At 37.8% G+C, this 12,382-nt stretch overlaps 1 protein-coding gene across 4 annotated transcripts in view; it reads left to right on the top strand.

The window, feature by feature from the left end:
- Positions 1-12,382, top strand: part of PPHLN1 (periphilin 1) — a 61,666-nt gene extending 49,284 nt beyond the window's left edge. For all 4 annotated transcript variants that reach the window (XM_014248845.2, XM_088055660.1, XM_014248844.2 and 1 more), the window contains one exon: positions 11,824-12,382. In XM_014248845.2, the coding sequence (XP_014104320.1) occupies positions 11,824-12,033 (210 nt within the window). In that variant the 3' untranslated portion in view covers positions 12,034-12,382. The remainder of the gene's footprint in view (positions 1-11,823) is intronic.

The following is a 12,382-nucleotide window of genomic DNA, read 5'->3' as shown; positions in this document are numbered from 1 at the left end:
TGAAGTGTTTAACTAAACAGGTCCCCCATACCTTCAGTTGTCTGTGTGATTTACCAAAGTGAAGTTCTACACAGTGGAGTATTGGCCAGAGGCAGAATTTGCTGTATCTCCAAAGTGACCATAATTCATAATGCTGGTGATGATACTCAGCAAATCTGTAACCTGCAGGAAGCTGACAGAATTTGAGGGCAGCTGCTAGTTTGTTCTAGCTATTTTTTTTTCACTGACTTGTTAATTACATGATGCTTTACTGTTGCTAGTAAACAAATACTGGTACCATAATCAGCCTCCCTGTTTATAGTTGGAGTAAATAGGATATGTCATGAAGTAAATCCAAGAGTAAAGACTGCTTGTATCCTTATGTCAGCATTTGTGTCTGGCAGGACCAGGGCAGTGATCTCCTCCTGTACTGGGCACTGCTGAGGCAAATCCAGGGTACAACAAGGACATTGAGGTGCTGGAGTGAGTCCAGAGAAGGGCAACAGGGCTGAAACTCAGTTCTTATGAGGAGCAGCTGAGGGAGCTGAAGGTGTTTATCCTGGGGGAAAGGAGGCTCAGGAGGGACCTTTTCACTCTCTACAACTGCCTGAAAGGGGGTTGTTGTCAGGTGGGGGTCTGTCTCTTCTCACAGGTAGCAAGTGACAGGACAAGAGGAAATGGCTCAAAGTTGCACCAGAGGAGGTTTGGATTTGATATTAGGAAAAATTCACCAAAGCAGTTGTCAAACATTGGAACAGGGTGCCCAGTAGAGTGGTGGAATCGCTATCCATGGTGGTATTTGAAAGATGTGTAGATGTGGCACTTAGGAATAAGGTTTGCTGGTGCACTTGGCAGTCTTATGTTTACAGCTGGACTCAATCTCAAAGGTCAGTCTTAATGGTTCTGTGATTCTGAGTTTTATCGCTTGAGTACTGAAGTACCTCTGCTACTTTTTGACTTGGTGGGTTTGTTGCATCATGCTGCTACCAAAATTTGTAGGTGTCAGGGATCACAGAAAGCTGCTCTAAGCTGTCTGAAGAATACAGAGCTAAAGCTCTCAGAAACCCCAGCACAGAACAGGATTTGATGATCCCAGTTTCTTCTCTCTTATTATACAGACTGAAGCCAGACTCGAAAAGAATCAAAGCTTTTCAGTGTATGCCAGAATCTGAAGACAAGCAAACACTTCAAAAAGTCATGAGTGTGTTCACATATTTTGCCAAGTTTGCTCCCAGTCTGTCTTCTGTCAATTCACCCACCCCATCAGACAACTTCTGGGAAATGTTCAGTGACACTGGGTTGAATAGGGCAGACATTCCTTTAAAGAGTTTGATAGGTAACAGTTCTTGTGCTGAAATGCTGCAGCCTTGCGTAACTGTCTCATTAAGAAAAGCTTGAAAAGAAGCTGTAGAAAGCCAGTGTTCTTAGATGTTTTTAAGAGCAAAATGGACTTGTTTTTCACAATGAAAAAGACCAGTGATTTCCAAGCTCTGGTGATTTTCACAGCCAATCGCAGAGATTCTTCAGTATAACTTATGACTGTAGCCCAAACTTATGGAATAATTAATTCCGAGTACCATGGGGGATACAGTCAATGGTACATCCATTTTGTAAACGCAGAACTTGTACTGCATTCCCTTGAAACCACAGTTGGTAATCGCTGCCCTAAGACATATGATTTGCTAACCATAAAAGACAATCACTACTCCTTGTGGCTTTCTCTTTAGGGAGAGACATGCTTTCTGTTTTTACCGATTTTTGAATCAGAGTTTTGCTTCCAAATTGATGTGGAAATAACTAGAATTGTGGGAGCAGATTTAGAAGGAGAGATTGTGTGTGTGGTGAATGCTAAAAACATAGAAGGAATGAACATATTTGCAATAAGAAATGAGATTTCATCATACAGGTTCTCTGACCTGCTCCAAGCCCAGCCATTGTGCCAGCTTTATGTTCTGTTTTTGACTTAAGTTACATACTAAGATATGCAAACATTTAAACACAGATCCTGTGTGCTTTGTCTGTCTGTGTTAGGTGGAAGTTCTGTGTTTCCAGATGAGCTCAAGGTGAACACACTAGTGTAAAGCTGTAGATAAACTTCCTCTTTGATGTCATCCATAGCTGCTCATCACTTTCTCACCCAGGATAGGTGATCCCTCCCTGCAGCCCAACTGATGTCCCAGCATGTGTCCTAATCAGCCTGATTTTGCCTAAGATTTCATTTTAGGAGTAGTCCTGTATATTACTGGCTCACACAAACAAGTGGCATAGGGATGCTGACAGCTGGGAAGGGGGAATAGCCTTTTCAGCCATCACAGCTGCATGTAGAAAAAGATACCTATCCACAAGCTAAGGAAAGATTAGAGAAGTCTTCCAAAATAATTTATTTTTTTGTTTATTTGGTTTTAGATTTGAAATGAGTACTTAAAGTAAATGAGTGACTATTTCATGGGTAAAGGCAGGACAGTGACCTGGACTTGAAAAAAATTTGATTCATTATTGAGGCACTAATAAAACTGATTTGTGAGGCTAATATAATGTGTGAAGTAATTCTAAACCTTCAGAAGCAGTTAGGTTTAACATAAACTAAGCCATAAAATGTTGGTAATCGAAGTAATTGTTTTTCTTCTTGCAGCTGTTGCTTTTCTTTTCTGAAATGTCCATTACATACAGTAGTTTACTTGTTTTCTGTGGTATTATCTTTATGGCAGCATAAATATGTGATGAAAAAACCTACCCTTTGGCATGCAGTTTTAAATTAGCTATAGCATATTTTTAACCATTAAAGAAAAAAAAAATAAAGTTGCTCTTTATATAGTGATGGTGAGGAAATCTTCTCTTGGAAAGACTAGTTCTTAAACTCCTAGATCCACCAGCTTTGAATTTGTATTACCAATGCTGCTGCCCATTAATTGTGCTACTAATCTGCTCAGAGTTGCTCCTGATTGGAAAGAAAAGGGGCTTTGTTGTTGTTGTTGGTTTTTTTTTCTATTACTGCTTATTTTCATTGTGCAGTTGGAGAAAATGCAGGCAAATCCACACCTCAGGATAAAATGCTGTCTTTCCCATTAACAAAAATGAGCTCACTTAATGCAGAATGTTGTTGAATCTGAGAATATTTGTAGCTGAAGATATTTGGTGAAACTGAAAGTGGGATGACTCCTGTTGTGTGAAAACTAAGTCATCACAAGTCAGTTTTGGGTAAAATCAAATGCATAATTTTTGATCTTCAACATAGTCAATCTATGTGGATTTTGAACTACTGTACATTTCATACAAAATACTTGTCTGGTTTTATGACAAGAAAGATTGATTTGTCATTTTATTGTTGCTGTTAATATATAGCCCATTCTGCTGAAGCTTAAATGAATATCACTTTCCTTTATGGTCAGTGGATATAACTGAAAATTATTTAAAGCATTTTTAACAAAACAATTAACACAGAGTCTTTTACAGATAAACTTCACCCTTCCTGTTTTGGATGGAGCAATAACTTTTCTGTGGATCAGATTTAGGAAGTGGCTTTCCATCAATTCAGTATTTTATAAATAAAAAGTTGTAGGGTGAGGCCCTTCCTTTGGCATAAAGCTGATTATTTCCTGTTTAATCCTGAACTGGTGTATTTCAACTAATGGGAGTTTTCTAGCATCTGTTGGAGAGCTTTTAGGATTTTGTTTTCATTTACACTCCTACAAAAATACAATTTCAATGTTTGCATATTATTATAGAACAAAGATAAATTATTAGATATATAAATAACCACCCTTTTACAATTTTTGGACTTGGTTGGACTTTGGTTGTTTGTGCCTTGGCATTCTAAAACATACAGCTGGGTATTCTTATACATGAGTTGAAAAGATGTCATTGACACATCTTCAAGACATCGTCAGTACTTCCACTGAGATTTAGAAATTGATCAATTGTAATTGCAGTAGGTTTTTGGAGTTCATGTTTATCATCTCCTTGCACAAGGCACACATTTTCTATAAGAAGAATATGTAAGAGGCAGAATTTAAACTCGTACTGCTGTTCTACCTAAGGAACACACAAGTTAATATATGAAGTAACTCTACCCTCATCCAACACATCTGTTGTAAAGAAGCCTATGAAATCTGGGCCACACACAAACTGGTCTCCAAGGGCCTGTAGTTGGTGTTAAAATGCTGTTATTATGCGGTCTGATTGGTTTAATAAAGAATTATCTCCAGTAAAACCATGTAACATAATAGTCATTGCTCTCCCACATGGGAGCTACTTCTGCTTGACTAAGCAAGACATTTCTTGAAGAAGTAATAATACACTTGTTCCTACCAAAATGTACCATTAAATGAAGTGTATCATCATGTACATTTGTTGTTTACCAGTTCTTGTTCATTTAAACATTTGTGTCAAGTCCTCCACCATAGTATTAAAAAAATAGTGAAGTAAACACATGGATTTCCTAGCAATATATTTAAAATAAATTGATGCTTGTTTAAAACTTGTGTATAGTAGTTTTAAAGCAATGACTAACTATTTGGAATTTGTAAGTTTTCATAAATGAAAACTTTGTTTTCTAAATAGTACCAACTCTTGTGGTAATTGTTCTGAATTATATAGCCTTGCTCTACAGATCTGTCCTTGGGTAACTGCAGCTGTAAATAGGTACTGGGCTTGCTGAAGGACTTCACTTTTTATTGCTTTTTAATTATATTATTCAACAGTGTCATAGAAAAGCTGTATGTTCATTTTTAGATTGCTCTATAAGCATTGAGCAAATGCACAGAAATGTGTTTTTTGGATGATGAAGGGAAGAAGAAGGGAGTTGAGGCAGTGTGCAGCTCTCTGCAGAGATGATTAGAGGTCTGATTAGGGGCTGAGCCCTGCCCAGCAGAAGCCATGGACAGCCATGGAATGCTGGAGCCAGCCATGGGCTTTCCCGAGCTGAGGTGGACTCCACTTCATGCAAACCCCATGGATTTGCTGTAATTGTGCAGGTGTCAAGAGGGGCATGGTATAATGCAGAGCAGTATCTAAATGATTCATGAGCTTAAACTGGAGGTAATGGATTCACACAGGTAAGTAATTCTGCCTATGTGTTTTCTGCCCAGTGTGTGTAGAAGAAGACCAAGGTTGTGTCTCAGGACCCAAGCCAGCTCTTCAGGCTTTTCAGCCTTGAAAATGTATTTGTAAACTCAGCGGAGCTGGTCCTTGTTGACACACCCACCCACCCCTCAGTTTTACAGAGTACTTTTCATATTAGAATTCTGCTTTTAAATGAAGGGGGTGAGGAAGTCTTGTGGTGGCTTTGTTTTAAACTTCACATCCTTTATCAGATTAGTTTAGTCAAAGGGATGAATGATGCTGTGACCTAGAAGCGAAGTGCTGTAAACCAGCTGTGGCTCACAGCACCCTCCCCTGCTGTGCTTTGCTCACCTACTGCCCCCACATGTTGCCACACTGGTCCTTGAGGACAAAGAGGAGTACAAATCTGAATTCCTATCCCTTTTTTAGTGAGAGTTCTATCGACATCTCTTCCACACTGGGGAACTTCCCCAAGACTTTTCAGTCAGGTATTTAGAACCCAAAAATGGTGGGCTTTCATTCTGAAAGTTGATTGAAGTTCCTAAAAAGGAACTTGAAAATTTCATTGGAGAGGGAAGCAGAATTGCATTTATGTGTAAGTAACTTTAATATTTTGCATATCTTCAGTAAGAAGCAAAGTAACATGAAATTGCTCATTATTACATAATAGATTAAATAACTTGTTTCTCCCAATTAGCATTCCAATGAGTATTTAATTGGTCTATAAAAACATTGACTAATGGATGCAGAAAATATTACATAGATACAGGGCAAAATAATTGGTGTGTTTTTAAGAAAGGAATAGAGTACAATTGTTGATATTTTATAATTAAACATTATATGCTGTTGTAAACTGCATACTATCGTAATCAAGCTTTGAATTTATTCTATGTTCATTTAGCTTTCTGTAACCGTAAAAAATAGTTCATCTTAGTTGAAAATCAGTTTTAAGTGTCTTGATCATGAAAATTGTCTGCAAGTGGTTTAATGACAGTTCTGAGCTTTCTTTACACTGTGGAGCTATAAACTTATATTTTGTCCTCATAAACATAACAGTAAAATTACATTGCTACTGCAGTGATGAAAATTTCTGTGTAGTCTTTTAGCGGAGGATTAACTTATTGTAATTTGGAAGAGTAAATTTTGGGTAAGTTAATGAAATATAATTTACATGGTTGAAAAAAAATTCCAAGATAACATATAAATAAATTAGAAGAGATTTGGGGAGAGGTAATAATAGCTTTTAAAAGATGCCATTGACAAAGAAAAAGCAGTGATAGCGACAATTCAATGTTTCCCAATTTGTAGTTTCCCAGTTTGCTTAAGCTTACATTAAACTGCAAATTTTACTGCATATGCAGTCAGCTTAGAGTTAGGTCTACATTACAAAAAAAATCAGTATTTTTTAGTTAGATATAGAAGAAAAACATGCCTCATAGTCTGTCTCACCCATGCTGGGAAAAACTGGCAGAGATGTGGCTTGGTTAATACAAGAGTGGTTTGTCAGACTTATTTTAGGTCTGCTCTGGAGGGGGAAATAAGAAGCTGGTTTATACCACCAGAGGGCTATACCAAACCAGCTGTCATAGGTTAGGTGAGGGAACAAAAGCTGTTATCTCAGTCCAGTGTAGGGGGGCCCTGGGGCATCATTGAAGTGAGGGAAATTTCAAGCAGCTTGCTCATGGAGTGTCTGGAGTGGACACGGTGTGGCTTTCAAACTGGTGCTGTACTTGTGCTCTGCATGTTGATGCTCTGCCTTTCAGTGAGAAATCAAACTACCAGTGAGCATGTTGCTTCTTTCCTCCTTGCATGGAGTATTTGATACTTGTGGGAAGTGCACCCTTAGTAACTGAAAGGCTTCTGTCTTCTGAAAAATAATATATTAAATGAGTACTTGCATGAATCACAGATGCAAAGTTGCGATTGCTGGGCATGTTGGGTCTTCTCAAAGTGAGTTAGTATCTAAAGGTTGCAGGCTATTTAACATGGTTTCTGAGGCACAACCCCATGTTAACTGAGCCTTGGGGGTCTTTGGCCTTTGGATGAGGAGCTGAGAACAGGCATCTCTGAAGATGAAGTACTGACTCACAGGCACTGATGGTGGGCTGTGTACATATGGTGCAGAGCTGCTCAGAGAGTCTAGACTTGCGTCGTGTTGCTCTGAAAGAGTTCTGGTGGAGGCGAGAGAGTGTTACATGAATCTTGAAATGTATGGAATGCTGAAAACACTGAAAAAAAATCCAGGAAAGGCTGTGAAGAAAAAGAATAAGGTGTTGGAAATTACAGATTAAATCAAGGGTATCAATTTCACATGCTAAATCATCATATCCACATAATGGATGTGGTCTTTATCATGTTTGCTGGTCCTGCTTGTTTTTGTGAGCAGAAGTACCCCTTTCTGCACTGGAGTTTGCCCATCTCCTGCATACAACTGCTCAAGCCTGGCATATGCAATTCTCTGGATGAATTCTATTGAAGAGGCTTTCACATGTCCATGAAGCCAACAGCATTCAAAAAAAGTGCCACCAGGTCATATTAATTCAAAATTGTATTTGGAGATGAAAATGTTTTAATATCTGCATATGAAATAAAGTACATCTATTAGAACAGCCCTCGCAGGAATGAGAAGTAGAGATTCATTTGAGTTCTTTCTAAGACAGGAGAAATTTGCATCTCCCATTTGCTACTCAATTCTACTTTCTACAAGCTGTGGACATGAGAGATACAGAGGCTAACTTTTGTATCCTGGTGGGACTAGTCTTCCAGAGAGTCATTCCAATTATCAGAGAACTTCTGTCTTGTTTTCCTCAAAGCCTGTTTAGAATAGATACTGTGGTTTTAGCTGTTCTGAGTCACTGTGAGAGGTTAAAAAAACCTTTCTTTGCACAGACTGTAGAGCTGAGCTGGGGAAACTTGGTGCATGGGATGAAATAAAGATGAAATAAGGATGTCCTCATCCTCTTTGAATATCGTTATTTGCTCTTGCTGTTGAAATAAAGCTGGGTTTTGGCCAGGTATGTAAGATTTTGAGATCAAAATTGCTATTATGATTCTTCTGCAACCTGTATTTGCAGGAGAACATCTTAAGTTCTAGTTTGCAGTGTCATTACTGTTTATATTGTCCAACAGCTTTTTTGCACAAAGTGTACATGCGGCTCTGGAACATTTTGAAAAAAGACATTCTGTGCCAGAATTATATGGACTTATTTTGAGTAGTAGGCATGTTATCAAGGTATTCCCTAGCCATGTCTAATTTCACCCATCAGCAAAGCCATTCAGTGTTTTTTTTCAGTTTAAGCCAAGACCATTTTTAAATGATCACTGAAAGAGGGATATAGCAGTCAAAGATATGAGCAGTCCCCACGTGCTTGCTTCTGCCCCTCTTTCTTCCTGTTCAAAGGTTAACATTCCACAGCTGAGCTGGAAGAAGAGAGTGTGTAGTATGCATAGTTTTTCCATGTCAGTGTCATACATTCAAGACATTGTTGATGGCACTTTGAAGTTCACTGAGAAAACTTGGCATAGATGTAGATGAGGGAGTTCTCAAAAGTTTCTTTCTGCCTGGGGAGTTCTAGGGCTTGATTGCCTCCAACCTGGGTGACTGACATCTCCATTTCTCTAACTAGGTCTGGAAGTAAATGCCTTTTAGCTATATTTAAACAGTTGTAAGTGAAAATTTTGGTTTAGCTTCCTCAAATAAATGAGTTGTGTTCACTAGCATATTGCAGGTGCATCACAACTTCATATTTGCATCAAGTACTTACATGGAAAATGGGTCATGGCAAAGGGCTGATCTCAGCCAGAGCCTCTATGCCCTTGTTATCTAACGTTCTGAAATTCCATGAAAATAATACAAAAGTATGCATATTGCTTCAAAGAGCTTGAATTCAGCTTAAATACTTGCCATGCATAGAAGAAGCAAGAGTGTGTGTGTGTATATATATATATATACATACACATACCTACAGTGTGTGTTTATAAAATTACATTTATGTATTTGGAAGCAGGAGAGCTGTTACTACTTCTTCATCTATGTACTAAAGTTTTACATGCTCTTTCCATTATGCTGGTGCTGTAGCTTAGGTCAGAGAATGAATGTATGCTAGGGCCTCGGTAAATGATCACCCTGTGGCTCTAGCTGTTTTCAGGATTATCTGATTTATATGTCAGACAGAATAATCATGTCATTGGTATCATTCCCTTTCTTGTTTTTCATTTTAGAAATGTTATTTCTTCTTTCTCCACACATGGAATCATTTTCAGGTTTTAGTTCCAGATGTTTACAGATGAGCTTTCCATGGTCTGAGCTCAAAATCAGTATCAGCTGGAATTTTAAAGATAGTGTTATTTCCATATGTTGTTGGGTCACAAGTTCTTCCAGTATTTTTCCCTAATAGAGAGCTCTTTTTGCATGGTTAGAATCTTTTCTGCAGTTTTCTTCCTCAAGCATCACATTCTCATTTTTCAGAAATAGCTTCCTTCCATTCTGTGTAAAAATAGATATTAATGTCATGCCACCGTTCTTCTTTCAAGAGCTTTCAGTGCTTTTCAGTTTTTTCAAATAGTTGATTGTACATTAATCTGTAATTAATCAACATACTGGTATTCTTGTAATTGATAATCTCCATTTCCTTCTGTAAAGCATAGTAACATATCTCTGAAAGTTGGTAGTTGTGCCTTGGCTTCAGATATAAACTGGTTTGTGAAGTTTTCACTTTTAGACCATGGCTCACAGTTCTTTGTGCTGATGCATCTGGTTTTAGAATTGAATCACTGAATCACATTAATTGAGGGGAGGAAGTAATTTTAGAAGGGAGCACCTCAGTGATGCAGTTTACATTGCAGCTATACAAATAGATTTATCAGCACAATTGTGAAGGAGGCAGATTGTACCAGGAGAATCAGAATTAGCAGCTGGGGCAACAAGCTTGTTGAGAGAAAATTGCTCAATTATTGTTAGAGGAGCTGTTTCCTTTGTTTTTTGTTGTTAAAAGTGTCTTCCTGCTCCACCTTTGCCCTCTTCCCCTAATTTAGGTAAATTCTATTTTTTAAAAATCTTTTGTCACAAAGTATTGAAAATGTTCGTCTCTTGGATGAAAGTATTTAGTTTCCAGATTGTTGTGACAGCAGAGTGACTTCTGACTTCAGATTCAGCAATGACAAGGGCTCTCTTGATTCTCTTCCAAGTCTTCTTTTGTGAAAGTTTGGAAGAAAAATGTGCTTAGATGAAGCTAGTATTTATATGCTAAGAGTCAGAGAATTTCATCTGGGTTAGTTCTTTGTGGTGTAGTGGGAGAAGTAGCAGGTAGCACTATTTGCCATTAGTTTGCAGACCCATGAAAAGTAGAGCATTTCCTTCAGTTGTAGCCCTGGGTACCTCCCCGTGCAGCTCTTTCTGAGCCTTTTCTTTGGGAAGAGAGAAAAAAGCAATGCAGATTTTCTGTGTTTGAAGTACCGTGTTTTACTTACTGTGGAGCATGAGCTCTGAGAGTTGGGGTTTTGTGCTGTTATTTTACTACCAAAGAACTACAAAGTGGGAAACAAACCTCTCTGAAAAAATGTCATGTGCATTTCCACACTTAAAAATGTTGAGCTCAAGTTTGGTTTGGGCTACACTCTTCTTTTTGACTTGTTACTCTCACTGAAGATTATTTCCTTCCAGAAGGTTCTCTTATTTGCCAGCCAGTGTTTGAAAAGTGTGTCTGATCTTAAACTCTTTTCCTAGACTATGCTATTAAGCATTTGAGAATTGTCTTCATTACAGGTATCATTATAATCATTGTATTTCTAAGAATAGTTTAGTTTTGTACAGAAGGTTTTTTGCTGTTTTTCTGACATGAAGATGCTTGAGCTGACCTCAGACTGGTTCTTATGAATGGGTTCTTAGGGTGGGTTTTCACTGGGGGAGGGATGGGGGTGTTTTGCTTGGTTTTTTTCTTTCATTTTTAGTAAAGGGGAATTGCTTGCATACAGTTGTATCATTTCTGTCCATAATACAGATAAATGTGAAAGGAAAAGGTTGCACAGCTCTATGAAACACAAGTTCAAAGACAAGCAGACAATACCAAAAGATAATCATACTTGGAAAAATATCAACATTTTAGCTTTTTTTCCCTCAAAAAAAGATGTATGAAGATAGAAAACTTACTTACCTTCAGTCAAAAAGCTAATGTATTTCCTAAATGGGAATTGGCCTAAGAGTTTTGAAAATGAGCTGCATCTGGCATCTTTAATCTTTGTGATTGACTCATTGGTGATTGAATCACGAATGCATCCAAACTAATTATAGTCATCTTCATCAAGGACTTCTACAAGAAACAGATATCCAACAAACAAACAAAATTTTGTGAAATTATTTAAACACAACTGGCATTTAAAGCATTAGGAAAGATTACAAACTAAATTATTGGTGCTGTGTATGAAGATTGAGATTGCTAGACATTTCACAGTTTAATTTTAAATATATTTAAATGAGAAGAAAATCTGGTTTAGCATTTGTTCTTTGCTCTACTGTTACTTATTAAATATTGCTGCAAGGGGAACTTCATTTCTCTGTTATGGTATTTCATCCCATAAAAGTTATTTTTGGTATCCAGATAGTGCTGAGCTAGTTTAATTTTTATTAGCACAGGTTAGAAGAGAGGAAATGGCCAGTAGGTTTTACAGCTGAAACTCATGTTAAATCCAGTATCCTTTGTTACATTTGGATCTAACTCAGTAAGGGCTGTCGTGCTAATGTAAAGAGTTTTGCGTTTAATAATTTTTACAATGTGTTGTTTCTAGGTCTACAGACAGGACTGTGAAACCTTTGGCATGGTAGTGAAGATGCTAATTGATAAAGATCCTTCATTAGAGAAGTCCATTCAGTTTGCCCTGAGGCAGAATTTGCATGAAATAGGTGAGCGATGTGTTGAAGAACTCAAACATTTCATTGCTCAGTATGATGCTGCCAACCAAGATGTATCAGAGTCCTTCAAAGAGGGCTCATACTAAAGACAAAAATTTGCTTTTATCCTCTGCATTGTGTCTGCCACAGTACATAAATCTGCTTTTTGTGGGGAAAGGGGAGCTCTTGTTTGAGGTTTGAGCCCAAGGCCTGCGCTCCTTTGTAACGGCTCAGGTGTCTGTTCCCTTGTCCACTGTTCTCCACAATTGTAATCATCTTACCTGTTCTTGTTGAAAGGATGTTCTTTTCAAAAATACTGTAAAGCAACAAACTATTTTTGAAACATTACACAGTTACCGTGAAAAAAATGATCTGTTGTCTGTACACTTACGTTTTGATGCTTATAAGTGTAACTTGAAACACTGTTTTCAATTAAAATATATGAAGCTGCTCTCA

The sequence above is a fragment of the Pseudopodoces humilis genome, chromosome 5, assembly GCF_049639895.1.
Source record: "Pseudopodoces humilis isolate 2021_Gansu_Grassland_sample_001 chromosome 5, ASM4963989v1, whole genome shotgun sequence".
In the NCBI taxonomy this organism is placed as follows: domain Eukaryota; kingdom Metazoa; phylum Chordata; class Aves; order Passeriformes; family Paridae; genus Pseudopodoces; species Pseudopodoces humilis.
The sequence above is the reverse complement of the archived record's forward strand: the minus strand, read 5'-3'. Positions and strand labels throughout refer to the sequence as shown.